The sequence below is a fragment of the Podarcis erhardii genome (assembly GCF_964252035.2).
Source record: "Podarcis erhardii genome assembly, chromosome: 6".
Taxonomy (NCBI): domain Eukaryota; kingdom Metazoa; phylum Chordata; class Lepidosauria; order Squamata; family Lacertidae; genus Podarcis; species Podarcis erhardii.
The window spans coordinates 79,486,620-79,511,943 of record NC_138510.1 but is presented as its reverse complement, the minus strand read 5'-3'; the positions used below and the strand labels follow the sequence as shown (position 1 = coordinate 79,511,943).

At 43.8% G+C, this 25,324-nt stretch overlaps 1 protein-coding gene across 6 annotated transcripts; it reads right to left on the bottom strand.

The window, feature by feature from the left end:
- Positions 1-401: 401 nt before the first annotated feature.
- Positions 402-19,962, bottom strand: RNPC3 (RNA binding region (RNP1, RRM) containing 3). 6 transcript variants are annotated; one of them, XM_081866010.1, is made up of 15 exons: positions 19,772-19,962; positions 18,086-18,133; positions 16,718-16,836; positions 15,792-15,875; positions 14,848-14,959; positions 12,824-12,892; positions 11,004-11,143; positions 9,420-9,545; positions 8,941-9,077; positions 8,635-8,802; positions 8,330-8,424; positions 8,187-8,245; positions 7,235-7,367; positions 5,981-6,061; positions 402-1,631 (listed from the first exon to the last, which is right to left on the bottom strand). In XM_081866010.1, exons 1-14 carry the CDS (start codon positions 19,940-19,942, stop codon positions 5,987-5,989), a joined length of 1,536 nt encoding a protein of 511 aa, XP_081722136.1. In that variant the 5' UTR covers positions 19,943-19,962; the 3' UTR covers positions 402-1,631; positions 5,981-5,986. The 6 variants fall into 6 exon arrangements, with proteins under 6 accessions (XP_081722136.1, XP_081722138.1, XP_081722137.1 ...); XM_081866012.1 differs by having other exon boundaries at positions 402-625; XM_081866011.1 differs by having other exon boundaries at positions 402-1,700; positions 5,985-6,061.
- Positions 19,963-25,324: the final 5,362 nt, after the last annotated feature.

Genomic DNA, 25,324 nt, shown 5'->3' with positions numbered 1-25,324 from the left:
TCGAACCCACAACCTTGAGATTAAGAGTCCTGTGCCCTACTGAGCTATTCCCTCCTTCCTACCTTGAAACATCCATGTGGGAATAGGGATGGACAAGTCTGTCCCACCCTAACTTAATTCCAGCTGCACTTTAATATTTGCATTTCTGAAGTAGGACAACGACTGACAGGAACCTTCCTCTTCCATTTTAAGAATGAATATGGGGTGTTTTCTACTCCGAGCCTCAGGGTCTCAAGCTTCCAATCTGCACAGTTATTCAAGTATCTTAGGGAAGTGAAGTGATAGAACAGGAGAATATGCTTCTGAGCTGAAAACAGGGTTATGGTATGGTGATTGAATGTCATTGGCTGTGTGGAAAAAAACGAATGCTTTGGCAAAGAAAAAAGAACACAGAAACAATGCAAAAGTGAATAATTTATTAGATCTTTAATTGAAACATTTTCCACATCCACTATGTGACTTGCTGCAAGGTCTTCCATTTAAAAGCACACAACACACCTAAGGTTAGCAGAACATTTGTGTCGTGTTTTAAAAACATGTTAAATGCTTTTACGCACTGTTGAATAGTTCGGCCGACCGTGCATCTTCTTCCCAGAGCTTGAATGACAGGGAACTCAAAACGAACCTGGAACGATTTAAAGGCGCATTGAAAACAGACATTTCTAAAGTAGAAAGCTGAAAAGTTTGGATAATAAGAAAAACTAAGGCGGAAAGCTTGTGAGCAAAAGTCTGCTCCTGCTATGGGCAAAGAGGGAGGGAATTTTTACCAAATCTGTCTTCCCTCAAAAACACCCTACCGCCAGCAAAAGCTGTTCCAGGGGTTTGGGGGACCATTAGGAAGAGTATGGACTGCAATAGGGGATTGCTGCAGGAAAAAAGTTAGCAAAATCTGCCCTACAACATCCCGTCAGGATGGGACCCATGCAGACCCCTCCTGTAAATGGAAAGAGCATTTCCTTTTGCAGGGCTGTGGTTTTGAGTTCTAAGGATCCAAGGCTAAAACTGTCTCTGGAACAGCTGTATTTTACTATAATGCTTATACAGAAGATGGCGCTGGCCTGAGAACAAATTAGAAAGCAGCAAGAAAGACTAAGCAGAAGATAATTTAGTTTGCTCCATTTATATTGCTTCACTTGCTGCTCTCTATCCAGTAAGGAGGATTACAAAAAACAGCTAAAGATGCATATTGTATTACTTTGCTATGGAGGTGTTGCTGTTTTCCTCTGGACACCATGAGATTGGAGGACGGTTAAAAATATAGAGTTGAGGCCAGATCTTCAGTTGGTAAACAGCATTTAAAACTCTACCAACGTAAGCAGAGAGGTTTACACTTGCTGAAGGCCTGGCAGCCCAAAATTGTGCTACTGTTAATATGAGGAATTTTTTAAAAGTACGTTTTAAGGCTATAAACTTCCATGAGTACCCTGGTAAGTTAACAAACAGGGGCTATGTTTAGTAAAATAACAAACTATTACTAGAGATCTGCTAGATGACCACCTAGCGCAATGCTAAGAGAACACTAGAACCTTTTACTAGAAAAAAAGGATGTATATATACAAAAAAAGGATACAGCAAGAAAGGATACACTTTGCATGACACAGTATTACTGCAGTATTTAGGCAGGAATGTTTCTAAAGAAGAACAGCAGAATGCGGTTTAATCCTTTTATTCTCTGTTACAGCTTTCATTCTTTAGACTACCTATTTTAAAACAGTGGTCATTTTTAAATCTTCAGACCAAATGCACCAGGAACTCGGGAGAACAGCTCTGAATCCAATACAAATAATATAGTATTAACTATTCAATCAGTACAATGCCAGAATACGCACCAGAATTCTGGCTTTTTGCCATGTTCAAAAGCTAAGCATTTCTGTCTCCAATGTAGTTTTTGCTAGAAGTTAGCCAGCGCTAGAATGTATTAGCATGGTCCCGCTACAATTCTGTTGGCTACCCAGTTATACCAAATATATCCATTAAAAATAATTTCTGGGAAATGATCCACCAGGAGGCCACTTATCATGAGACAACTTTTGTCTGCTACTTTTGCTCTTTTTTTAAGCATAAAAACCAATCGGGAAAGAGTGGTTTTTGTAACATTCGTATTCCTTGAGTGGAGCCTATCTCCTGCTTATGGCACTGTGCTGCACATTTGCTATTCTGGTGAGATCAGAGGAGAGAAAAAAGAGGGTTTCTCCAATCTTGCACTGATCCTTGGAGAGAGACAAACTTGGAAGGAGACAGAAACTTGCCTCTGCTGTTATGCAGAGCCAAAGAAAGTCAAAGTCGAGAATCTGTCCCTCCCCCTTCGGAAGGAGGGCAAGAACAATTTCTGACTGGCTACCAAAGCTACAGGACCCCAGCAATAAGAAATATCCGTCTTTAAAAAGACACTGCAATGCAATGGATACATTATTTTCATCTGTAGCTATTTTTGCTAAACAACTGATGGAAATTATACAATCGCTTTAGCAAAGGATACAGGGTTACGGAAGCCAGTAACACAACAGAATGTAATTTTATTTATAAAGGTCAAACTTCAGCAGTGTGCTCAACCTGCAATTTGCCAGTTTTTTCCCCATCTATGACCATCAGCAATTCAGGCTGGTAAACAAAAACGAACGTTGTGATTACTGGAAAATACAGATGAAAACACTCAAAACCAACACTCCAATTTGCTTCCAGATGGTCATTTGCAATACTACAAGCATACTCGACTGGCTAGATGTGTCTTTTTTAAAATGAATGGGCATCTGCGTCTAGGGCCACCTGCTGTTAGTTATTGCATCTTCAAGAAACCAAATCCTAGGGGCAGCTTACAAACATAAAATATGCAGTACAGTGGTGCCCCGCAAGACGAATGCCTCGCTAAACGAAAAACCCGCAAGACGAAAGGGTTTTCCGATTTTTAGCGGCTTCGCAAGACAAATTTCCCTATGGGCTTGCTTCGCAAAACGAAAGCCCATAGGGAAATCTCCGGGGACAGCGGGGAACCCTCCTCCCACCGCAAGCCCCGGGAAGAGAGGAGAAGCTGCGCGCCTTCCCCTCTGTTCCCGGACCTGTCCTGAAGGCTTGCGGTGGGAGGTCCGGGAACAGAGGAGAAGGCGCGCAGCTTCTCCTCTCTTCCCGGGGCTTGCGGTGGGAGGAGGGTTTTTCCTCCCCACCGCCAACATTCAGAAGGCTGTTCTGAAGGCTGGCGGTGGGAAGAAAAGCCCTTCTCCCGCCTCCAGCCTTCAGAAGAGTTCCCCGCAGGGCTCCCCAAGCTGTGAATGTCTGCCGCGCGCGAGGGGCGCTCTGCTTAAGAGCGCCCCTCGTGCGGGGCAGCAGGCTGCTATCCACAGCTTGGAGAGCCCTGTGGGGAAGTCCGGCAGGGCTCCCCAAGCTGCAGATGTCTGCCCCGCCCGAGGGGCGCTCTGCTTAAGAGCGCCCCTCGTGCGGGGCAGCAGGCTGCTATCCGCAGCTTGGAGAGCCCTGTGGGGAAGTCCGGCAGGGCTCCCCAAGCTGCAGATGTCTGCCCCACCCGAGGGGCGCTCTGCTTAAGAGCGCCCCTCGTGCGGGGCAGCAGGCTGCTATCCGCAGCTTGGAGAGCCCTGTGGGGAAGTCAGGGCTCCCCAAGCTGCAGATGTCTGCCCCGCCCGAGGGGCGCTCTGCTTAAGAGCGCCCCTCGTGCGGGGCAGCAGGCTGCTATCCGCAGCTTGGAGAGCCCTGTGGGGAAGTCCGGCAGGGCTCCCCAAGCTGCAGATGTCTGCCCCGCGCGAGGGGCGCTCTGCTTAAGAGCGCCCCTCGTGCGGGGCAGCAGGCTGCTATCCGCAGCTTGGAGAGCCCTGTGGGGAAGTCCGGCAGGGCTCCCCAAGCTGCAGATGTCTGCCCCGCCCGAGGGGCGCTCTGCTTAAGAGCGCCCCTCGTGCGGGGCAGCAGGCTGCTATCCGCAGCTTGGAGAGCCCTGTGGGGAAGTCTGGCAGGGCTCCCCAAGCTGCAGATATCTGCCCCGCCCGAGGGGCGCTCTGCTTAAGAGCGCCCCTCGTGCGGGGCAGCAGGCTGCTATCCGCAGCTTGGAGAGCCCTGTGGGGAAGTCCGGCAGGGCTCCCCAAGCTGCAGATGTCTGCCCCGCCCGAGGGGCGCTCTGCTTAAGAGCGCCCCTCGTGCGGGGCAGCAGGCTGCTATCCGCAGCTTGGAGAGCCCTGTGGGGAAGTCTGGCAGGGCTCCCCAAGCTGCAGATATCTGCCCCGCCCGAGGGGCGCTCTGCTTAAGAGCGCCCCTCGTGCGGGGCAGCAGGCTGCTATCCGCAGCTTGGAGAGCCCTGTGGGGAAGTCCGGCAGGGCTCCCCAAGCTGCAGATGTCTGCCCCGCGCGAGGGGCGCTCTGCTTAAGAGCGCCCCTCGTGCGGGGCAGCAGGCTGCTATCCGCAGCTTGGAGAGCCCTGTGGGGAAGTCCGGCAGGGCTCCCCAAGCTGCAGATGTCTGCCCCGCGCGAGGGGCGCTCTGCTTAAGAGCGCCCCTCGTGCGGGGCAGCAGGCTGCTATCCGCAGCTTGGAGAGCCCTGTGGGGAAGTCTGGCAGGGCTCCCCAAGCTGCAGATGTCTGCCCCGCCCGAGGGGCGCTCTGCTTAAGAGCGCCCCTCGTGCGGGGCAGCAGGCTGCTATCCGCAGCTTGGAGAGCCCTGTGGGGAAGTCCGGCAGGGCTCCCCAAGCTGCAGATGTCTGCCCCGCCCGAGGGGCGCTCTGCTTAAGAGCGCCCCTCGTGCGGGGCAGCAGGCTGCTATCCGCAGCTTGGAGAGCCCTGTGGGGAAGTCCGGCAGGGCTCCCCAAGCTGCAGATGTCTGCCCCGCCCGAGGGGCGCTCTGCTTAAGAGCGCCCCTCGTGCGGGGCAGCAGGCTGCTATCCGCAGCTTGGAGAGCCCTGTGGGGAAGTCCGGCAGGGCTCCCCAAGCTGCAGATGTCTGCCCCGCCCGAGGGGCGCTCTGCTTAAGAGCGCCCCTCGTGCGGGGCAGCAGGCTGCTATCCGCAGCTTGGAGAGCCCTGTGGGGAAGTCCGGCAGGGCTCCCCAAGCTGCAGATGTCTGCCCCGCCCAAGGGGCGCTCTGCTTCAGAGCGTCCCTCGCACCCGGCAGCAGGCTGCTATTCGCAGCCTAGGCAGCCCTGCAGGAACTCTTCTGAAGGCTGGCGGCGGGAGAAGGGCTTTTCTTCCCACCGCCAGCCTTCAGAAGGCTGTTCTGAAGCCTGGCGGTGGGGAGAAAAGTCCTCCCCCCCCCAGCCTTCAGAAGAGGTCCGGGGAAAGACTGTCCCCGGACCTAGTCTGAAGGCGGTCTCCCTAGGAACGCATTAATTGATTTTCAATGCATTCCTATGGGAAACCGTGCTTCGCAAGACGAAAAACTCGCAAGAAGAAAAAACTTGCGGAACGAATTAATTTCGTCTTGCGAGGCACCACTGTATCATAAATGATAACAAAGCGATCGTAGCAGCCATAAAACTTCATCTTAGATCAAGGGCCAGAGACCCCACAGTTCTAGGAGAACAGTGGAAGAGGAGCCCAAAGGCCAAATTCGTTTGCGCTCTGACATTCTATAACTGATGACACAATGGATGCAAAAGGTTATATTTATAAAAAAATTCTCAGCCAGAAAGAAAAAAACGTGCTGCTGTGTTGATCAAGCAGATCAAATGTGCTGCTGTGTTGATCAAGTCTTTTATTAAACCAGCTCATGTTGGTGGTCAAGGCCTGTTTGTCACTGGAAAGCAAACCTGTGTCTGGATTGTGCCGCTTCGATGACACATTGATGGAACGTTGCCCACACAAGGAGATTGCTGTTGCACATCGAAAGCTGGCGCATCAGGAAGGAGGCTAGTGGGGAACGCATCTCACCACCTAGTTTTCTAAGTCAAGTCTAAGTCAGGTTCACCACTTCAGAGGCAATGAAGCCATGCTCTCTGTGTTTTGCATTTTTTTTTAAGTTAGGAGGGCAAAATGGAATACAAGGGAGTTTACTTACCTTCAGGGTCTTCTCCCCTTATCTTTTCTCCTTTCCTCTTTGGGATCCGGCTTTGGTCTCGCGGATCGAGCAAATTGCTTGGATTTTATTAAGGAATAGAAGTCTTGACGGCAAGCTTTAACAAGAACAATTTATAAGCAGCGGCGGGGGGAGGGATGCAAGAAACAAAGACTACGGGACACAAAAGCATCACAAAATTACGATACTTCTTAATCTCTATTTATAAAAACTAAAAAAGCTTGTTAGACCACCTCAGCTGGAGATGGGAGAAAAACCTACCTCACTTTGCCTTCTTAGTGCTGCAGAGAAAGATTTATGTTAAAATAATTGTTGCTGTGTTGATGCAACCAGAACCAAGACATTGTGGAGCCGGAAAAAGGAATGGAGAAGAGACTGGAGTGGTGGGTGGAGTTGGAGGGGTGTATGTGAAGCAGGAAACAATGAGCAGCATGCACTAGTACACTTTTGTTCATGATAAGCTATGGTTTATTTCTGACTATGGCTTACTACGGAGGTGGGAGCTGTGGCCCCTCCAGCTATTTCTGGACTGTGACTCCCATCATTCCTGACCACTGGCCATGTTGGCTGAGGCTGATGTGCGTTGGGAGTCCAACAGGTTCACCAGCCCTGGCTCACTGTCATGTGCAAAATGGGCCAGTAACTGTTTTAATAACTGGTTTTCCATTTTTTAAAAGCAAAAAAACAAAATTTGTGGATGGTTCGATTGCCTTGATCAGGCGTAGGCAAACTCTGGCCCTCCCGATGTTTGGGACTACAATTCCCATCATCCCTGACCACTGGTCCTGTTAGCTAGGGATGATGGGAATTGTAGTCCCAAACATCTGGACAGCAGAGTTTGCCTGTGCCTGGCCTTGATTTTCACTCCATGACTTCACTGGGTTCCACTCAACCCAGTACAAGAAGCTGGCTGTAGAGAACTACATAGGAGACAAAAGTTTGAGGGCTGTTTTAGCGAAGGCAGCCAGGAAAATAAAAGTATCCCTTTGGTGGCAGTGGAGAGGGCTGAGGAACACAGGAAAAGGGCAAATGAGTGACGGACTCTGCTAGCTGGTTCGCTCCCCTCCCTCTCACCTGTGCTGCAACAACCATGTCTGTGTTTGCCTACAATTTAAATGGGGACAAATAATTTGCAAAGAAACCTTGCTACCAAAAGCAAGATTCTAAAAGCAGGCCCAATATTTAACTGAAAATGAAATGGAAAGCTTTTTTTTATTTTAAGAAAAGGATACGACCACCATAGGCTTGTCAAATAAAACATATCCATTGACTTCTTTCAAAGCTTTTGCAGCTGCTCCTTCATTGGGAAGCCCAACAAATGCTTGTCCTTTCATACGGCCTTCTTTCATTAAGCGTATATCGAACCTAGGATAAATTGCAAGACGTAAATGCTTCAGCTGCCCAGTACATATCGCGACAGATGAAGGGAGGAGCCATGATTTGTTTCAGTAGTTCTCACAGTTCATATAGAAACAGTCAATAGGACTACAGAAGAGTCCTGCTGTACAAACAGCCTGCTCAAGTTCTTGCACGATTCTGACAAAACAGGTATCTTCTGATATATCACTATACATTTCAGCTTCCCAAGCTGTGGCACCCATGGAATAAAATTGCAGCTCTGTTACTAGAACAACATTCTGTAACAGAATTACAGTTCTCTTAAAAGAACAGCATCCTCAGTTGGTACATGTCTACTTTCTTTCCCACACCCCTCCTTTGCAACATCCTTAGCTATCTTCCCAATTCTCCTAATTCCTTTCTCCATGTCCTATTTTTTCCAGTGCACAATTTATCCCTTCCCACAATCTCACTTTCTTGGCCACATTTCTCTGACTCAACTCTCTCCTTCTGCACCCCGGTGGCTTCTTCTCTCTCTCTATTGCCACAAGTGGTATAGGCCCTCCCCATGCCCACCCTGCTGCTCTCAATCCTAATGTTTCATTATCCTCTATGATCCTCACTATAGTCTTTCATTAAAAAGGGTGCTGGACTCCTCTACTGGAAAATAGGTGGAAACATACAAGTTCATGGATATATCATTTGGCTCACGAAGTCAAGAGCGGCTCAACCTACGGAAGAAGTCACCCAGCCATCACTTACATTATACGTTCATGGATATATCATTTGGCTCACGAAGTCAAGAGCGGCTCAACCTACGGAAGAAGTCACCCAGCCATCACTTACATTATACGTTCAGTTTCTGATGAAAAGTCAACGTATCTTCCAAAGATAAACTTCAAATCCTGGGATTTAAATAAAAGCAGAGCAGGAAGAGTTAGCTACTTCTGTGGAAGGAACCAAACACTTTCTGCTCAATTCCCACTTACCCTTTCTTGAACTTGTTTAGACAGATTCTTCACGTAAATTCTACAATTTGGCTCACCAGGCTCATAATTTCTGAAGACAGCAAGAGTTTCCATTTCTTGAGCACAGGAAGAAAAATATATAGCTGTAATCTCCATTCTAGAAAATAGGCTTAATTAAATAATTAAAACTGATTCTCAACAGAATGTATATTTGATGTGAAAAAACCCAAATCAACTAAGCAATATAGCCAAACAAGCTCATCACATTTAAATAAAGCAACATCCTCACTGCGTGTCATAAAAAAAATTAATGGTAATAAAATCACCTTTATGGGAGACTCTGCCTTTTTCTAGCTCTCTTTTAGAAACAAATTCCGAAGGTATTTCGTCGTCTTCTTCCTCCTCTTCTGTCTCTTCTTTATGACTGGAACGGAGAGCGGGTAAGATTTTTCCAAACCCTTCACCAGATATTTCATCAATGGCTGCATAGATGTCTAAGACAATTAAACACAGAGAAGGTTTAGTTGGGACGTGATCCTGAGACACAAGTGACCTCAACCAAATTAAATACAAGATAATGTGCTACAATTCATGTACATATAAACACGTTTTAGTTGACACACACAGCATACCATTGTTATGCTGCTCCGCCAAGCTTTTCTGAAGAATGCCAGGGCTCTCTGAAGATATGTGAAATTCAATTTTTTTGAGACCTACAGGGTGCGGCTGCTCAAACACATCCGAAGGCGACAGGGCTGGGTGCAAATTGCTGTTCAAAAAGACAACATTAAAGCTTCGTTTAAAGCTTCTTTACAAGAAAGATTATGCACAGAATTGTTTACTCCTTAATGATTTTACATTTCTTTAAAGGGATTGCAAAAAGGGTTGCTAAGCTCGTTACAGGTAAGAGTTGTAAGCAATATTCTGGTAATACTGTTTTTTCTTACAATATAGTGCTATATACAATCACACCGCTGGAAAATCTATATTTTTGCTTGCTGAATAATTCTGACAGTTCAGTCAGGTAATTTCTCAAGGTATCTCAAAGGAAGTGCAAACTAAGTACTCATTACATAGCAATGATCCACATTCAATACTCATATATCCATACCTGTGGGAAGCAAGCTGGGAGACATTTAATAAGTCTTTGATCTTTCTCTTTTTTCTCGTACGGTGCGGCTTTGTTGGGATCCGTCGTTTGGGTTGGAGGGTTGCCAATTCCATCAGCTTTGTAAATCTGAATTATTAACACATTGAATACTTTATTGGAACAAAGGCATTTCAACAGAAAATATGGGGGGGGGGATAGTTACATTTATCAATGAAACAAACCTCCCCCCCCCCTTCAGGGTTTTAGAGTTTGGCTTTTAAAAGAAGACTGCTGCAGACAAGCTGATGTTGGCTATCCTGCCATTTCTTCCACCCTGAACCCTGGTAGACCAGCCTTTCTCAACCTGTGGGTCCCCAGATGTTGTTGAACTACAACTCCCATCACCCCTAGCTAGCCAGGCCAGAGCTCAGGAATGATGGGAGTTGTAGTCCCACAGGTTTGAGAATTGCTTCTGGTAGACGGAGAACTGGGGAGAAATGATTGGGTAACACAAACACTGCCCTAAGAGGAGTCTGGTAAATGAAAGAGAAGGAGCAGCCAGAGCAGCTGTCTCCTTTGGTTTCACTTTCTCTGAAAGATAATGTGCTGATGAAGTCCAGTGAAGCTCAAACGTCACCACACAGGAAGGGAAGAGGCTATTTCTCAGATCTAAACTTGCTATAAGAAAGGGATGGGAAGAAGGGGGCATCTGAAATCAAGATCAATTTTGTGGGTCTACAGACCAAATTAACCCCTATCAAGTTAAAGGTGAGGTATGCTTTCCCTACCCATTCACTTCTTTGAATTACATCAGTTGATTCCATGCTCTATAGGTCTTCAAGGGCAAGGCCGTATATTTAATGGATACGAGATGTAAGTATTTGGCGGAAGCACCACACAAAATGCAGAGAATTTTTTAAAAAGAACAAAACAAAACAAAACAACCCTACCTTGATAGAAGAAGAGTTTGGATTTGATATCCCGCTTTATCACTACCTGAAGGAGTCTCCTTTCCCTCCCCCCACAACAAACACTCTGTGAGGTGAGTGGGGCTGAGAGACTTCAGAGAAGTGTGACTGGCCCAAGGTCACCCAGCAGCTGCATGTGGAGGAGCAGGGAAGCGAACCCGGTTCATCAGCTTATGAGTCTACCGCTCTTAACCCCTACACCACACTGGCTATCAATTAACTGATACTCAATTATGGTTAAAATATACTTTAGAAATACTTTTAGCAAGGTTTAAAATTAGTTGAAAATATATTTACTGCTTGATAAAAGAAATCTAGCAGTCTCTCCATAGTTGGTACTAAAGTGGGCTTCTATGTTACTGCTATGTATTCAAGAGAGAAAGAGACAGAGACATTGATTACTAAGGCACAGGTAATTCCTAAACTATGGGTTCCAATCCCATACTTTAACTATTTGCTAACTTTTACAGTTTTATTTTGTTGGGAGCCACCCAGAGTGGCTGTGGAAACCCAGTCAGGTGGGTGGCGGCTGCTTCTTCTTCTTCGACTGCAAAATATCACTAACTCTTTGCAGGCAGAGAAAAACAAGGACACCAACTTTTACGCAGGGAGCAGCAGGCTACAAAATATCACTAACCTTTCTTTTTCCTCTTCATCAGCACTTTCATACTCAGATTCATCTTTGCTCGAGTCCTGACTGTCCTCCTCTTCAGGCAAAGGAGGTTCCTCAGGAGGCAGAGGAGGAATAGGAGGCGGTAAAGGGATATACTCTTCATACTAAAGGAAGAATAAAATATACAACCTTTTTGGTATTTCAGTTGTTAACAGTTCAAATGCAAGTGTGTGTGTGTGTGTGTGTGTGTGAGAGAGAGAGAGAGAGAGAGAGAGAGAGAGAGAGAGAGAATGAATATATACAGTACTCAACAAGCAAGTGTTCTGCACCACAGTCTAGTTTTTGACATTAGATTATCACATACCCTCTTGTGGGCAGTGATAAGAAAGGGTTTGGACAAAAGGCCATAGCTACTGCATCACTCCTGCAGCACACCCAGGAAATACAGGCCAAGAGTGGAGACTGAGGAAAGAACAAGGCCAAGAATATTTATGGTACAATTTATCCCACCATTGTACCAACAGAACGTAGGGCAACCACAATGTAAAGTGCAGATTTAGCTGTTGTGAGGGATGAATGAATGAATGAATTTATTAATACGGTCACAGACCAGCGTCAACACACACAATATCACAGATCATAAAAAATATCAAAAATACAAGAGACAATATGAATATAACAAGGATTTAAATATAAAAATTAAAAATTAATTGTTAGCGTACCCCCTGTAATTAACATTTAGGGGTTTGGTCATTATGGGATACCACTTGCTTGATTGCAGACGCACAGAAATTAGCTACATTTAATGTAGTCTTGGGATTCTTGTCCTCTAGCAGTAGTTTTAAACTATGGTATTCCGATTCTTTCCTAGACTTTTGCAAAACAGGTGTAATAAAAGTCAAACGTATATCCTCATAAAGACGACAACGTAATAATACATGTGAAGCAGTTTCAACTTCCAACGAGCCACAGGGACAGACCCGTGCTGTGTATGGTTTACCCTCAAATCTGCCCTGAAGTAAGGCAGAAGGGAGAACATTAAATCTGGCGAGGGTAAAAGGCCGTCTATATTTGGGTACCTGAAGACCTGACAGATAGTTAGCTGGAGAGAAACCTCTCCCATGGTCCCTTATCGCTGGATGTTTGATCATTTATCCCACTATTGTACCAACAGAACGTGGGGCAACCACAATGTAAAGTGAAGATTTAGCTGTTGTGAGGGATGAATAATATGCTTTAGCAGATCTCGAGTACAGAGTTTGACTACATCAATTGCATCTCTTCTTCTTCTTCTGAGAAGAGTCAATATACAACTCAATATGTTGAACTTATATTTCAGTAATGATAGGAAATTCCCATTATATTTTTCAAAGCACACCTTTTATGGTCCACCTGATAATGAAGAACAGGACCCAAAGATGGAGTGACACTTCTAACTGAGGAGTTGCAAAAGTAGTTTGATATGGCATGATAATCAGCTGTTCAAGGGGGGAAAGCCAAAAATGCCACTAGGTTCACACTCCTACTTGCATCCTAGCCAAAAATGCTAAAGAAAGGGGTATCTTAAAACTATAAATACAATGGTACCTCTGGTTACAAACTTAATTTGTTCCAAAGGTCCATTCTTAACCTGAAACCGTTCTTAACCTGAGGTACCACTTTAGCTAATGGGCCTCCCATTGCCACTGACACATGATTTCTGTTCTCATCCTGAGGTAAAGTTCTTAACCTGAGGTACTACTTCTGGGTTAGTGGAGTCTGTAACCCAAAGTGTTTGTAACCCGAGGTACCACTGTACAATGTTGCATTTATTCACAGTGCTTCAAGTAATAACAGTTTCATACCATAGGAGGTCGAGGAGTAACTGGCCCAAAGGGAGGGGGAAGATTCATTTTGTTCATAAGATGCAAAACCTGAAAGATAACCAGAGCAACTTAGCATCTTCTCCAAGTACTCAAAGATGAATACTTGAGTAAACATGCCATTAATTGTCATGGGACGAATATTATCCTTGCCACAACCGTTCAAGTATCCCACATAAACCAAACTTGCTGCGTATTTTATAATGGTTTTATATTTGCCATAGCTAATGGGCAGGAAATGTTCATCTGAAGATTAAAATGTCACTTTGCATTTCTTAGTACAGAAAGTATTGATCTGATGTGTAGAGCTCTTTCCTATTCTAATTAATTCAAGAGGGTTCTGGAAGCTTCTCTGTGTGAAAGAAGCAAGCAGAAGGTTCATGATGTTTGGGTTATTTCTTCAGAGAAGCTGCATACAGCTGGCTTAAACTGGTTCTCTTACCTTTTTTCTGTCAAGGTCATGCTGATTATAATAAGAGGCCAGAAGGAGCCTGGGTTACTCTCTCTTTCCATCTGGTGTGGTGTTCTGTACATAGTATGCTTAGTGTTAAGGTTTAATCTTATTATAAGTTATTGTAAGTTTAAGTGAAGTCTGCTGCAACTGGGTTTCTTATGGACAGTGCCAATCCTGAATGTATTAGATTTGTGACCATTATGCTCATTTGCCTTTGGTAGCAGTTCTGCTGGATGAAATGCCTCTGGTCTATTTTTTGGGAATCTTGCAACGTATTTAAATTTTTACTCTGCTAACTATACTTTGGAGTTCTACTCTGCATCAATAGTGAGTAGAATACATGACATAAAATTCTGGAACCATAAAAAATGAATAATTCTACAAGTTATAGTAAGCTGTGCTTGCCAGACAGAACTAGATTTAATATATCTACCTAATGTGATTTATTTAAGGACTTTTTTCTCACAGGGAGATGGGATAAAATAATTTGGCAATACAGGGAGATATCTGTACAACAATTATAACAGAAAAGGTGTAAAATCTTGAGCTAGGCAGTAAAACAATATCAACTAGTTTGGACATATTTGAAAACCTGGTTACATACTTCCAAGCATCTAACAATATGGACTAGAAGTTTGCAGTTTTTAAAAAATGGTCGGAAAGAAATTTTAAAGAACCATGTGATTTCTCATTTAAGACACTGAGTAAAACTTAGCTGAATACCACCCCTAGATTCTACAATGAACATGCATATCCTACCTACTTCTGCCATGGAATTCATGATGGCACACATATAATCCCAAAGCAAGTAATCCATTCAGGCACTGATAGACATGCATATACAGTGGTGCCTCGCAAGATGAAATTAATCCGTTCCACAAGTCTCTTCGTCTAGCGGTTTTTTCGTCTTGCGAAGCAAGCCCATTGACGGCTTAGCGGATTAGCGCTATTAGCGGCTTATTGGATAAGCAGATAAGCGGCTTAGAAAAGGGGGGGGAGGGGAAAAAAACCGCAGGAACTCGCAAGACATTTTTGTCTTGCGAAGCAAGCCCATAGGAAATTCGTTTTGCGAAGCACCTCCAAAACGGAAAACCCTTTCGTCTAGCGGGTTTTCCGTCTTGCGAGGCATTCGTCTTGCGGGGCACCACTGTATTGAGCAAGGTGGTAGCTGCATGGTACCTTCAGACCATAGCTTATAGCTTTGATGGCTGAAAACAGTGCTTATGAGAACATACTAAAAATATTCTTACTGCTAAAGGTGATCCAATAACTCATACTGAAAGTCTTTGTGAGCTCCTTTGCAGTCACTTTCAAATTAACTGATGCCACTACAAACTCAAATAGGAGTGGAGCGATGCAACATTCACAGCAGAATCCTATACAAAAGCAAGTCCCACTGAGATCAATGGAGCTTATTTCAAAGAAGCAGATACAGGACATAAGCCCTAGTCAGTAATTTACAGCTGCTTAAAATAACAATTCGGCAATACCATACTAATAAGTATAAGGTTTATGTATTGAATTCAGGTTGGGGAAGGGGATCTACACTTACCTGCACATAAAACTTAGGCACACTTGCCAAGGCATTTGCTATGTTGGCTAGGATTGTACTGGAAGGCGGGGGGTATCGATATTTGAGGCAAGAATTTATAGGGAACGTTAACCTGTGAGGGGAAACAAACCAACCTTAGAAACAATTCAAACCTATTAAAAAAAAAGCTTCACTATGCAGAAGAGTTCAATATTTAGAGTTTAAAAGCACCAAACAAAGAAACCCCTAGCTCACATACCAGCAATTCTGAAACATGAGAGACTGATTCCATGATATCCAGGGATTAATAAAAATATTTACCAACCACAGGATTGTAATGCTTCTCTTTGTTGAACAGCAGCTCCCAACACTACAGGAGACATTTGAAACTAAAGGGAATTTCAAAAGCATGTTGATCATAGAACTGGGAGATCACCTGGCCTAACGCATACTCAATGCAAATATGCAGTAGGAAAACATGTGTGTGAGCAAGCTGCTACACACTCGTAGTAGCTCTTAAATACCAATCCATATGCAATAATAGTGACAGGCAACAAATATCTGCAGACAGAGGTTTGTGGAGCCCTCAGAAAACTAAGTGTGGCAATCTTTTTAGCACACAAATCTGCTCTGTTGCTTATCACATCTACTGAAAGTTCCACATCTATGCAAGTATCTAACATTGGTTCTCCCAATGTTGCTGGACTCTGAACTATTGCTTTAAACAGCATCTGACAAACTGCAGGTTAGCTACTTCTGTTTTAATCAGAAGCAGGAAAAAAACGTACTAAGAAAAGGGTAGTGATATAATTGTAGGAACAGAGAGGATGTGATTTATTCTTGGAAACCAAGCTAAGAAAATATTACTGGTCTCTCATATGTTTGCCTAAACATGTTCACAAATGGCTTAAAGGCTAGGATTCAACAACAATTTTTGTATACAAAATCAGAACTCAAGTACTAACCCATGGCTAGGAGCAATTCCACTTTCTATCTTGAGGCAGCCTAGATCTTTCTGTTCTTTCTCTTCTTTCACTGGTTCTTCAAGGCTAAAACACACACAAGAGCAATCTACTACATTATGCGGTATGTTGAAATAACCCTAACTGTAAATGAACGCCACTGTGTTTGGACACAAAGTGCATTAAAAAAAAGTCACCAAGAAAATTTGTTGTTGTTCATTCTTTACTTGTGCAACATCTATTTGGAAAAAAATACCAAATGAAGGACAATAGTAATAGGGGTAAACATAACACAATATAAATGACTAGATGTGGCAGTTTCTATGAAGTCATAACTCCGATTTTGGCTCATAAATATGAATCCCCACTCAAATCTATTTTGTTCAGTTGTTGAATTCTGTGAAGTAGCCGTAATTTATATTCCAATAAAGGTGATGAATAAGATGAATCCATATATGTAACAATCTGTATTTTTGATTCTGCTCAATTCTCTTCCCTTCCTACGTTTGCTCAGTGAAAATAAAATCAAACAGAATTGTCTTTGTGGCAGAACTCCTAACTTCTTCAGTCCTGGTCCTAGACAATCTGACCAAAATTTATCTTTGAATGGGTCAAGATCTCCCCAGTATGATGGTCACACGGAGAAACGGAATGGAAAAGCGTATCTGCAATTAACCACAGGAACCTAGCCCAAACAAGGCTGTAATCCGAACCCCACTTACTTGGAAGTCCTACTGCATTCACTAGTACTCACTTCTTGCACTTCAGATCTACAGTATTAATACAATGGGATCTAAAGAAACAATCTGGATCCTCCTGGATCCACCACAGCAAAGTTTGAAGAAGGAGGTTTTGGAAAATATTTTCAAGAATCTTAGAAATATTTTATAAGCCCACTGAATTTGAAAATTACAGAAGCATCTACATACCTTTTGTCCTTCTCGCTTTCAGAAGATTGGCTAAGTGCACAAACACTGTCTTGGTCCTTTGCATATTCAACTACCAGAGTGTGGCCTAGAAGGTTCAGCTGATGCAATCTCGATAAAGCCTTCAATTGAACACAACATGCAGTTAAATCAACTAACATTTAAAATGCACTCTGACCCATCAACCTCTCGGTTTATTCCTTTCTTCTCCCCGCTTGCAATTTACTTTGCCTAAAAACTAAGGAACCTGGAGAGAAAGTTTGTTTGGGGGAAGAGCAACAACTTTCCATTTAATCCATCTTAATTAGACCAAAACGGATAATGTCCCGACCATTGCCTACAATTTTATACCAACTTACCAGTGAGAAAGGCATGCTGAAAATCAGTGAGAATTACTTCTAGTTGCAGAAAAGACTTGCTACACATGCAGAAAATTGCACTGTTAATGACTATAGGATTTAACTGCTTTCTTGCTAGTTCTTGAACTGGACACTGAAACGTACACTTCTGTTCCGATAATGTAGGTTACATAGATTTGTGGTTTATATGGGGCCAATATGCATATATTTTATAAATTTCCTACTCCAGGGATTTTACAATTTTAAGTTAGATAGAAGACAGAAGTTAGGAGAGGCAAAGTTACGATGACAACAGAATGTGTGTCATCTTAATACAGAAAGAGCTGTAAAATATAAAGCTAAGCAACTCAATATATTTTCTGTTTCTCTACAGCAGGCTTCCTCAGACTCGGCCCTCCAGATGTTTTTGGCCTACAACTCCCATGATCCCTAGCTAGCAGGACCAGTGGTCAGGGATGATGGGAATTGTAGTCACAAAACATCTGGAGGGCCGAGTTTGAGGAAGCCTGCTCTACATCTTGAACACTTAGCGGGTAGCCTGCATTTGCACATTTACAAGTTAATCAGGCCTGTTTTAATATTAGCATCTAATATGTACACACAGTCATCAGTACCATACTCTGCTGTCTTTATGCTAACAGTTAATATTCATTTGCTAAAGTGTCCTTGCTGTTTTCTAACAACACCTAAATATGTAATTATCTAAAGCATTTTGGAGGAATCTTATCCAAGCATGAATGCTCTTAAGCAAGTCCTCCCTCCAATCTTAATGGAGTTTATTCTAAGTAGATATACAAACAATCACAGCCTTACAACGCAATCCTCAGAAATAAATCTCATTGAAATCAATGGGGTTTACTCCCAGGTTAACAGGGTTAAGACTGCAGCCTTAGACTTATCTTCATCACTTTGTGTTTGTATTGAAAGGCAGACATCTTGACCTACAGCCATAGAACACTACAGCAAAAAAGAAATAAAAGAACAAAGTTCTATCATGGTCTCAAATACACACCTGAGTAGCTGCATTTTCATTCGGAAAAGTAGCAAAAGCAGTGTGTTTCTGAGGAGGGGAAAGAACATGCCAAACGTTGATTTTCCAATATAAGCAGAGAGAACATTAACACACAAATTATCCAATGTATTGCAGAATTTTTAAACATGAATGTGGCTGCACCTAAAGGCAAAGCAGGAAGGGCAACCATCTTTCTTTCTCCTCCCCTTGTTAGAACTGGAACACCAAGAGAGTCTAAGATGTGGAATCAGTATTTGTATTTATTTGATTCAATAAATACATGTGCCAATGTTAGCAAATGGTCAAAGTGTGTGTGTATCCAAACAAGTGTGTTAGTATTATTTATTCAATTTCTGTGCTGCCCTATAACTGTAGATTACAGGGCAATTCTCAGCGTTAACATCACAATCAGGGCCGGATTTAGGTTTGATGAGGCCCTAAGCTATTGAAGGTAATGGGGCCCTTTATATGTCCAGCTGTCCTTTGTCAACAACAAATTGTTGCTGTTTTTTGCGTTGAATATATGCTGTATGGTTATTTATGGACCTAATAGGTATCTAAAGCCATTTGCACATAACAAAATATGTATTTTATCAAAGTAATTGTTGAACTGAAATACAATTAAGAAGAAGTATATGGGGGGCACAAGAGAGTGGGGCCCTAAGCTATAGCTTGTTTAGCTTACAGTGGTGCCTCGCAAGACAAAATTAATTCGTTCTGCAAGTTTTTTTGTCTTGCGAAGCACGGTTTCCCATAGGGATGCATTGAAAATCAATCAATGCGTTCCTATGGAAACCGCCTTCAGACCAGGCCTGGGGACAGTCAGTCCCCCGACCTCTTCTGAAGGCTGGGGGGGACGGGGGAACAAGGGCTTTTCTTCCCACCCCCAGCATTTTAAAAAACCTTGGGACAGCAGAGGACTTCTCTGCTGTCCCGGGGTTTTTTAAAATGCTGGCGGGCGGCAGTGCTGCCGCCCACCAGCATTTTAAGATCGCCCCGGACAGTGGACTTCTCCGCTGTCCCGGGGGGATTTTAAAGCCCCCGGGAAGGCAGGCGGGGGGGAGCAAAGACTTTCGCCCCCCGCCAGCCTTCAGAAGAGGTCCAGGACCGGGATTGTTGCTGTTTTTTGCGTTGAGTATATGCTAGATGGTTATTTATGGACCTAATAGGTATCTAAAGCCATTTGCACATAACAAAATATGTATTTTATCAAAGTAATTGTTGAGGCTTTTGAAGGTAATTGTTGACGGCTTTTGAAGGCAGGCGGGGGGGAGCAAAGCCTTTCGGCCCCCGCCGGCCTTCCTGGACCTCTTCTGAAGGCCGGAGGGGGGGGGGAAGGCTTTGCTCCCCACCACCAGCATTTAAAAGAGGTCCCCGGAGATTTCCCTATGGGCTTTCTTCTTGCGAAGCAAGCCCATAGGGAAATTCGTCTTGCGAAGCAACTCGCAAACGGAAAACCCTTTCGTCTTGCGGGTTTTCCGTCTTGCGAGGCATTCATTCGTCTTGCGGGGCACCACTGTATACGTAAACCCGGCACTGGTTCTGCAGCCGTAGAAGCTTCTTCTGCCGCCCGAGGCAGTTTCCCCCGTCGGCCTAACGCCAGGGGCGGCTCTGGCCTCGCGGCTGCCTCAGGCGGCAGAAGCCTCCCGAGGGCGGCATTTCCCGCCCCAGCCGCGCCTTCCCTACCAGCCTCCCGCGGTCGGACAGGACCCGCACGGAAGCGGCCCCGAAGTGCCTCAGCAAGCTCTCCTTCTCCGAAGCCGTCAGCGAGGCGGGGAGGTGCCGCACCAGCAGGATCCGCCCGCTTCTCCCCGGCTGCGGCGGCCTGGCCGTCTGCTCCGAGCTGGGCGCCGCCATGTCGCCTCGCCGCACGGACTGAGCATGCGCACTGCAGCCGCCGCCGACACCAGCCGTCGGGAAGGAAAACCTCGGAGAACCGGGTGGGAGAAGTAGGTAACCTCGCGAGAGTGAAGGCGTCCTCAGGAGGGCGAGGACCAAAGGGACCGTCCCATCGCTCTTTCGACGAAGAACTGCGGTAGTCAATCGAACTGGAGGGCTGCTTTGCCCTTTGATAGCGGGCGAGCGGAAGACTTTTCGCCTGTGTCAGTGATGATGATGAAGAAGAAGTTGTTTATAGGGTGTCTAATGATACCCACAGAGTGTTCATGGCTGATGCCTGCGTTCAGTTTAGTACCGGAAGTTTAAGCTGTTTCTCTAGGTGCCCTTTGGATTGGGCATGCGCTGTAGAGGAAAGGGAGGTAGTGTTCAAGTGCTGGCGGTAGTAAAGCGAAGCGGCTTCAGGTCGGTTTCCAGCCTTCTCTGTTTCTCAAACTTAGGATCACCCACCTATTGTTGGACTGCAACGCCCATGACCCTTAGCAAGCAGTATCAACGATCAGGGGTGATGGGAGTTGTTGTCCAACAACAGCTGGGGACCCAAGGATGAGAAACAAAAAGCCATCGCTCGTTGCTTCAGTAGAGAATAATGGAAACTGATGCTGTGCGGGTCTTGCTTCTGTTTTTTTGTGGACACGCAGTGAACCTTTAACGTTATTTCTCTGGTCAAAGTCTGTTAAACAAAGGCTTTTAAATAAATTTCCAGCCGATCTATCCTTATAGCTTTTTGATTAATTTACTGATTTAATCCATATATCCTTATGGCTTTTTGATTAATTCACTGATTCAATCCACATACGTTTTGCATACCAAATTATGAAGGGTGGAGACGTGCTGCTCTCAGATGATGCACAATCTGTTGCAGATATATTTAAAACAACTGACTTTTTTTTAAAAAAAAAAATTGTGTTGCCTGATTAATCAGGGACTGCTTTTAATCAACCAAAAAAGAAAAAGAAAAGGCTAAAAGGTCGCAGAATCTGATAGACACTTCTACAAAATTATGAATCCTGGGAGGTTCCCCACTCTTTTTCTACTGTAGATACAGCTATGCCCATTTTCCTCCTCTTGGCATTTGGGGTAGATAGAATTTAGGCCTGTTCTCTGTCGTTAGAAGTAAGAAAGAAGCTGATATAAGATACAGCATAAGGGCACTCTCTGTTAAAGACAGCATTGCACATATTTCTTACTAGTAATTCAGAATTTAATGCACTAGAAGAAACTCACTAGTAACTATGTTTTCTTCTACCTTTTTTGGGGAGTGGATTTAGAAATGTGACTGAATCATCACTATATTCATAAATTACAGAGGGTATCTGTCACTATAGGTTGTAGAATGAATGGCAGGCTTTGGCCTGAATGAAAGCTTAATTTTTAAAATGTGGAAAGCACTATGAAATCACTTCATCAACGTTACATACTCTTCTATTCAAAATCTAGCCATGTGTACATCAAACACTAAAATAGTAACAGGATATATAAGCCAGAATGCATTGCCTCTAAGCACAGATGATGCTCATCAAAGATAAATGTTGCATTTTATGGCTACAATCCTAATGCACACTTATCTAATGGAGAGCCACATTGAAATTGATGAGAATCACTTCTGAACAAACCTGGATTTGCTCGGGCCATCAACGTGACATTTAAAAAACTCATGAATATTGGGTTGATTCATTTTGCTTGCAGAAGTGGCTAAGATCCAGCAGTAAACCCTCCAATCTGTATATCAGAATATCATGCAGGTTGTGGGGTCTTCCATAATGCTGTTTATCTTTTACATCATGAGCACCTCTAGAATGAGAGTTGCTGCCATCATCATCATCATCATCATCATCATCATCATCACCATCTGGTCCACTTACTACTTTTCAAGGTTATTTCAGAATTTGGTCTTTCTTATCTTACTTAATATTACAGCCTGCCTTGCTTAGACAAGAAGAATACAGAATATATAGAATATAAGTTGCAATGTGGAATATTGAGGCTGACAAAGACTTTGAAAATGGTTTATTCTGTTAGTGGCAGGAAAGTGTGGCTTTTAAAATTCCAATAATATGATTGAGTTTAACTTCTCAGTTTGAAGTGAACATCAAAGGCACTCCATAAACAGAATACAGTATAGAAACACTGAGGGCCCTGCCATTTTGAAAATCGAAATGGACAAGGAGCTTCTGTTATCTGATTATCCAGTATAAAATACTTGGCTTTCATTGTGATTTTCTGGTGGCGGGGAGGAGGAATTTGTGGGTTATATTCTATCCTCTTAGCGGTTTGCAGGGAGATAAGTGGGATGAATCGTTTGTGTGGGTTTTCTTTTTCTCTAAGCTACTTTTGTTCAGTGAAAATAGATGAAACTGACACAGTTTTTCCAAAACCCTGCATTGTGCCTTAACTGTATGAGAATCAACTTACAAGATCCTTTAGAAGATAAATTATAACAACAAAGTCAAAGTAGGTTTGAAAAACGTTGTTAGTCCTTCAGGACAACACATTAATCTTCACTCACTGATAAATAAAAAGCGCAAGTGAACTTGACGTTTGTAAATCCTTTTAAATGCTCCACCCACTCTCAGGAAACAAGAGTCTTTGTTTTAGAGTAATTTTTCACATTAACTAAAAACAGAATCCGATCTGTTGAAAGTGAAGGTGATGACTAGGGGGAAAGGGATGGTTGAGCATATCCTTAAACTGTAAGCTGATTGTTGGTAGCCATTTTGCACAACAAACGTAAAGAAATAGTGGGTTGGGGTCAGCATTGTACATTCAATGATTTCCCAGAAAATAATGTCACCATGAATTTAAAAGACAGTTAGCCAGCCTGCTCTCTGAGGCAACAGTAGATCTGCCATATTCCTGATGCGATGTTATAGCCAATGATTCCCAGACACCATATAAAAATAGGTATTGGTATGACCCAGAAGCTATCTGTGGACAAATGCCAGCTCCCTTGGCCTATGGAGCGAAATGAGCGCTGCAAGCCCAGAGTCGTCCACGACTGGACCTAATGGTCAGGGGTACCTTTACCTTTAGTGTAGTGTTGGTAGACATTATGTCTCACATCACAGGGATGCGGGTGGCACTGTAATCGAAACCACTGAGCCTCTTGGGCTTGCTGATCAGAAGGTCGGCGGTTCGAATTCTGTGATGGGGTGGACTCCCATTGCTTTGTCCCAGCTTGTGTCAACCTAGCAGTTCGAAAGCACGCCAGTGCAAGTAGATAAATAGGTACCACTGTGGCGGGAGGTTAAACAGTGTTTATGTGCGCTCTGATTTCCGTCATGGTGTTCCGTTGCACCAGAAGCGGTTTAGTAATGCTGGCCACATGACTCGGAAAGCTGTCTGTGGACAAACGCCGGCTCCCTTGGGCTGAAAGCAAGATGAATTCTGCAACCCCATAGTCGCCTTTGACTGGACTTAACTGTCCAGGGGTCCTTTACCTTTACCTTTATGTCTCACATCGCTTAAGGGCAAGAAAAGAGAAAATATTGGGAGGTAAGATGCTAAGGTGATGACTTATAAATAGTCAAAAGTGTCCCCACATTGAGAAACTATTCATGAATTTCTAGCAAGACTGTTATTGTTATTTGTTATTCCTGAGATTCAGACCTAGAGGGGAAATGATTGCAATAACAACGTTAGAATTCAATTCATGCAATTGCCAGTTGACAAAATAATCCTAAAATTCATATTTTGCCTAGCCTTGGAGTTAACTCATCCTTTCCTTTCAAACCATTGTGTTTGCTTCATGAAAACCTGCATTTTTATCACCAAAAATATACTGTTTGCAGCCATTTGACTGGATCTGGATCTGAATTCAATGATAAAATGTATATGCTTTACTCTGTTAAGAAGACATGCATTTCACTGCCTAATATAAAGTGTGATTTATTTATTTATTGCTGGTAAGTGTTTTTAAAAGCCAATAAGCTAAGTTGGTTTTGAGTTTGGATGTTATGAGATTCACTTTGCAATATAAGTGAGAGAAACACAACAACTTTGCTTGCATAGTAGGGGTTTATTGTAGCAAATAAAATTGAGGTTCTGGATGCAGATACAGTTGTACCTTGGGTTAAGTACTTAATTCATTCTGGAGGTGTTAACCTGAAACTGTTCTTAACCTGAAGCGCCACTTTAGCTAATGGGGCCTCCTGCTGCCACTGCGCTGCCGCTGCACGATTTCTGTTCTCATCCTGAAGCAAAGTTCTTAACCCGAGGTACTATTTCTGGGTTAGCGGAGTCTGTAACCTGAAGCGTATGTAACCCGAGGTACCACTGTAATGCATTCAGCAAAGTTTAGTATGTCCTAGGGTTGCAAGTTTGCATATAGACATGTTTTGCAGGTGTCTTGCTGAAGTGAAGGAAAGGGGAATTTAGCAACATACGATGCACAATGCTGCTTTAATTTTTAAGTACTATTCATATATGCTAATCCACTATTTATAAATAAAACAATGATGGAGTCAAAACTCCCCGATATATAACTTGTGCTTTATTATACTTCTCTAAATGAAACACCATCACTGCCAAGGAAAGTTTTCTTTTTCTTTTTTTCAATTTAGTATTGTTCAGTTGACCCCTTGCACTCCCTCTTTTAATCCCTCTAGTTCTGATGACGCTATTGAAATATAAACTTAGGAAGCACAATTATTCCCCAGCTCCATGTTCCTCGAGGAAAGTGTGCATGCCACATCATCCCTTTGCACAAGCTGCCCACTCCTTCCTGCACATCTGGCCAGACTCCTCTGCAGCTGGATGATAGGAGGGAATTGTTTCTGAGAAGTTGTATCGCGCCTGGACCAATAACGCTGTATTACGGAGATAAAAGGGAGCATGTTACAAGGCAGAAGATTTACAGTCTCGTTTCTTTCTTCGTGCATGTCATGTGCCTAGCTGGTCTGACTCTTCGTGCTGTTTCCAATTATACAAGGCAAAGGCACAATATTCTTGCAAACGTGAATGAATTAAAGATGAAAGTCCGCTTCAAGCTGTTTTCCAAACCGTTAGGTTAGGGTAGTTAAGACTATAGCGCAGGACAGGGCTTTTTTCCAGCTGGAACTCACTAGCTGGAACTCATGGGAACTCACTAGAACCCAGTTCTGGCACCTCTCAGGTGGATGCCATTGCCATTATAAGACAACAAGGTGAGTTCATGGTGAGTTCTGTCACTTCTTTTTCTAGAAAAATAGCACTGGTGCAAGATATGCTATGCAGTGGTGCATCAGGCTGCCTTGACATCCCAGTAGTGAAGCAAACTTCGGGGGGTCATTTAATAGGAACATATGGGGACCCATATGAACCAACCTGGACCCTGCGACCATCAACTGAGGCCCTTTTCATGCG

What these genes read in the sequence shown, in the direction of transcription:
- RNPC3 (XM_081866010.1), bottom strand. Translation starts at nt 19,942, where the DNA reads ATGGCGGCGCCCAGCTCGGAGCAGACGGCCAGGCCGCCGCAGCCGGGG. An exon ending in GAAAGCGAGAAGGACAAAAG is followed by an intron (nt 15,876 to 16,717) that starts GTATGTAGATGC and finishes TGTGTGTTTTAG; the next exon opens with CCTTGAAGAACCAGTGAAAG. An exon ending in TCCCAGCTTGCTTCCCACAG is followed by an intron (nt 9,078 to 9,419) that starts GTATGGATATAT and finishes CTTTTTGAACAG; the next exon opens with CAATTTGCACCCAGCCCTGT.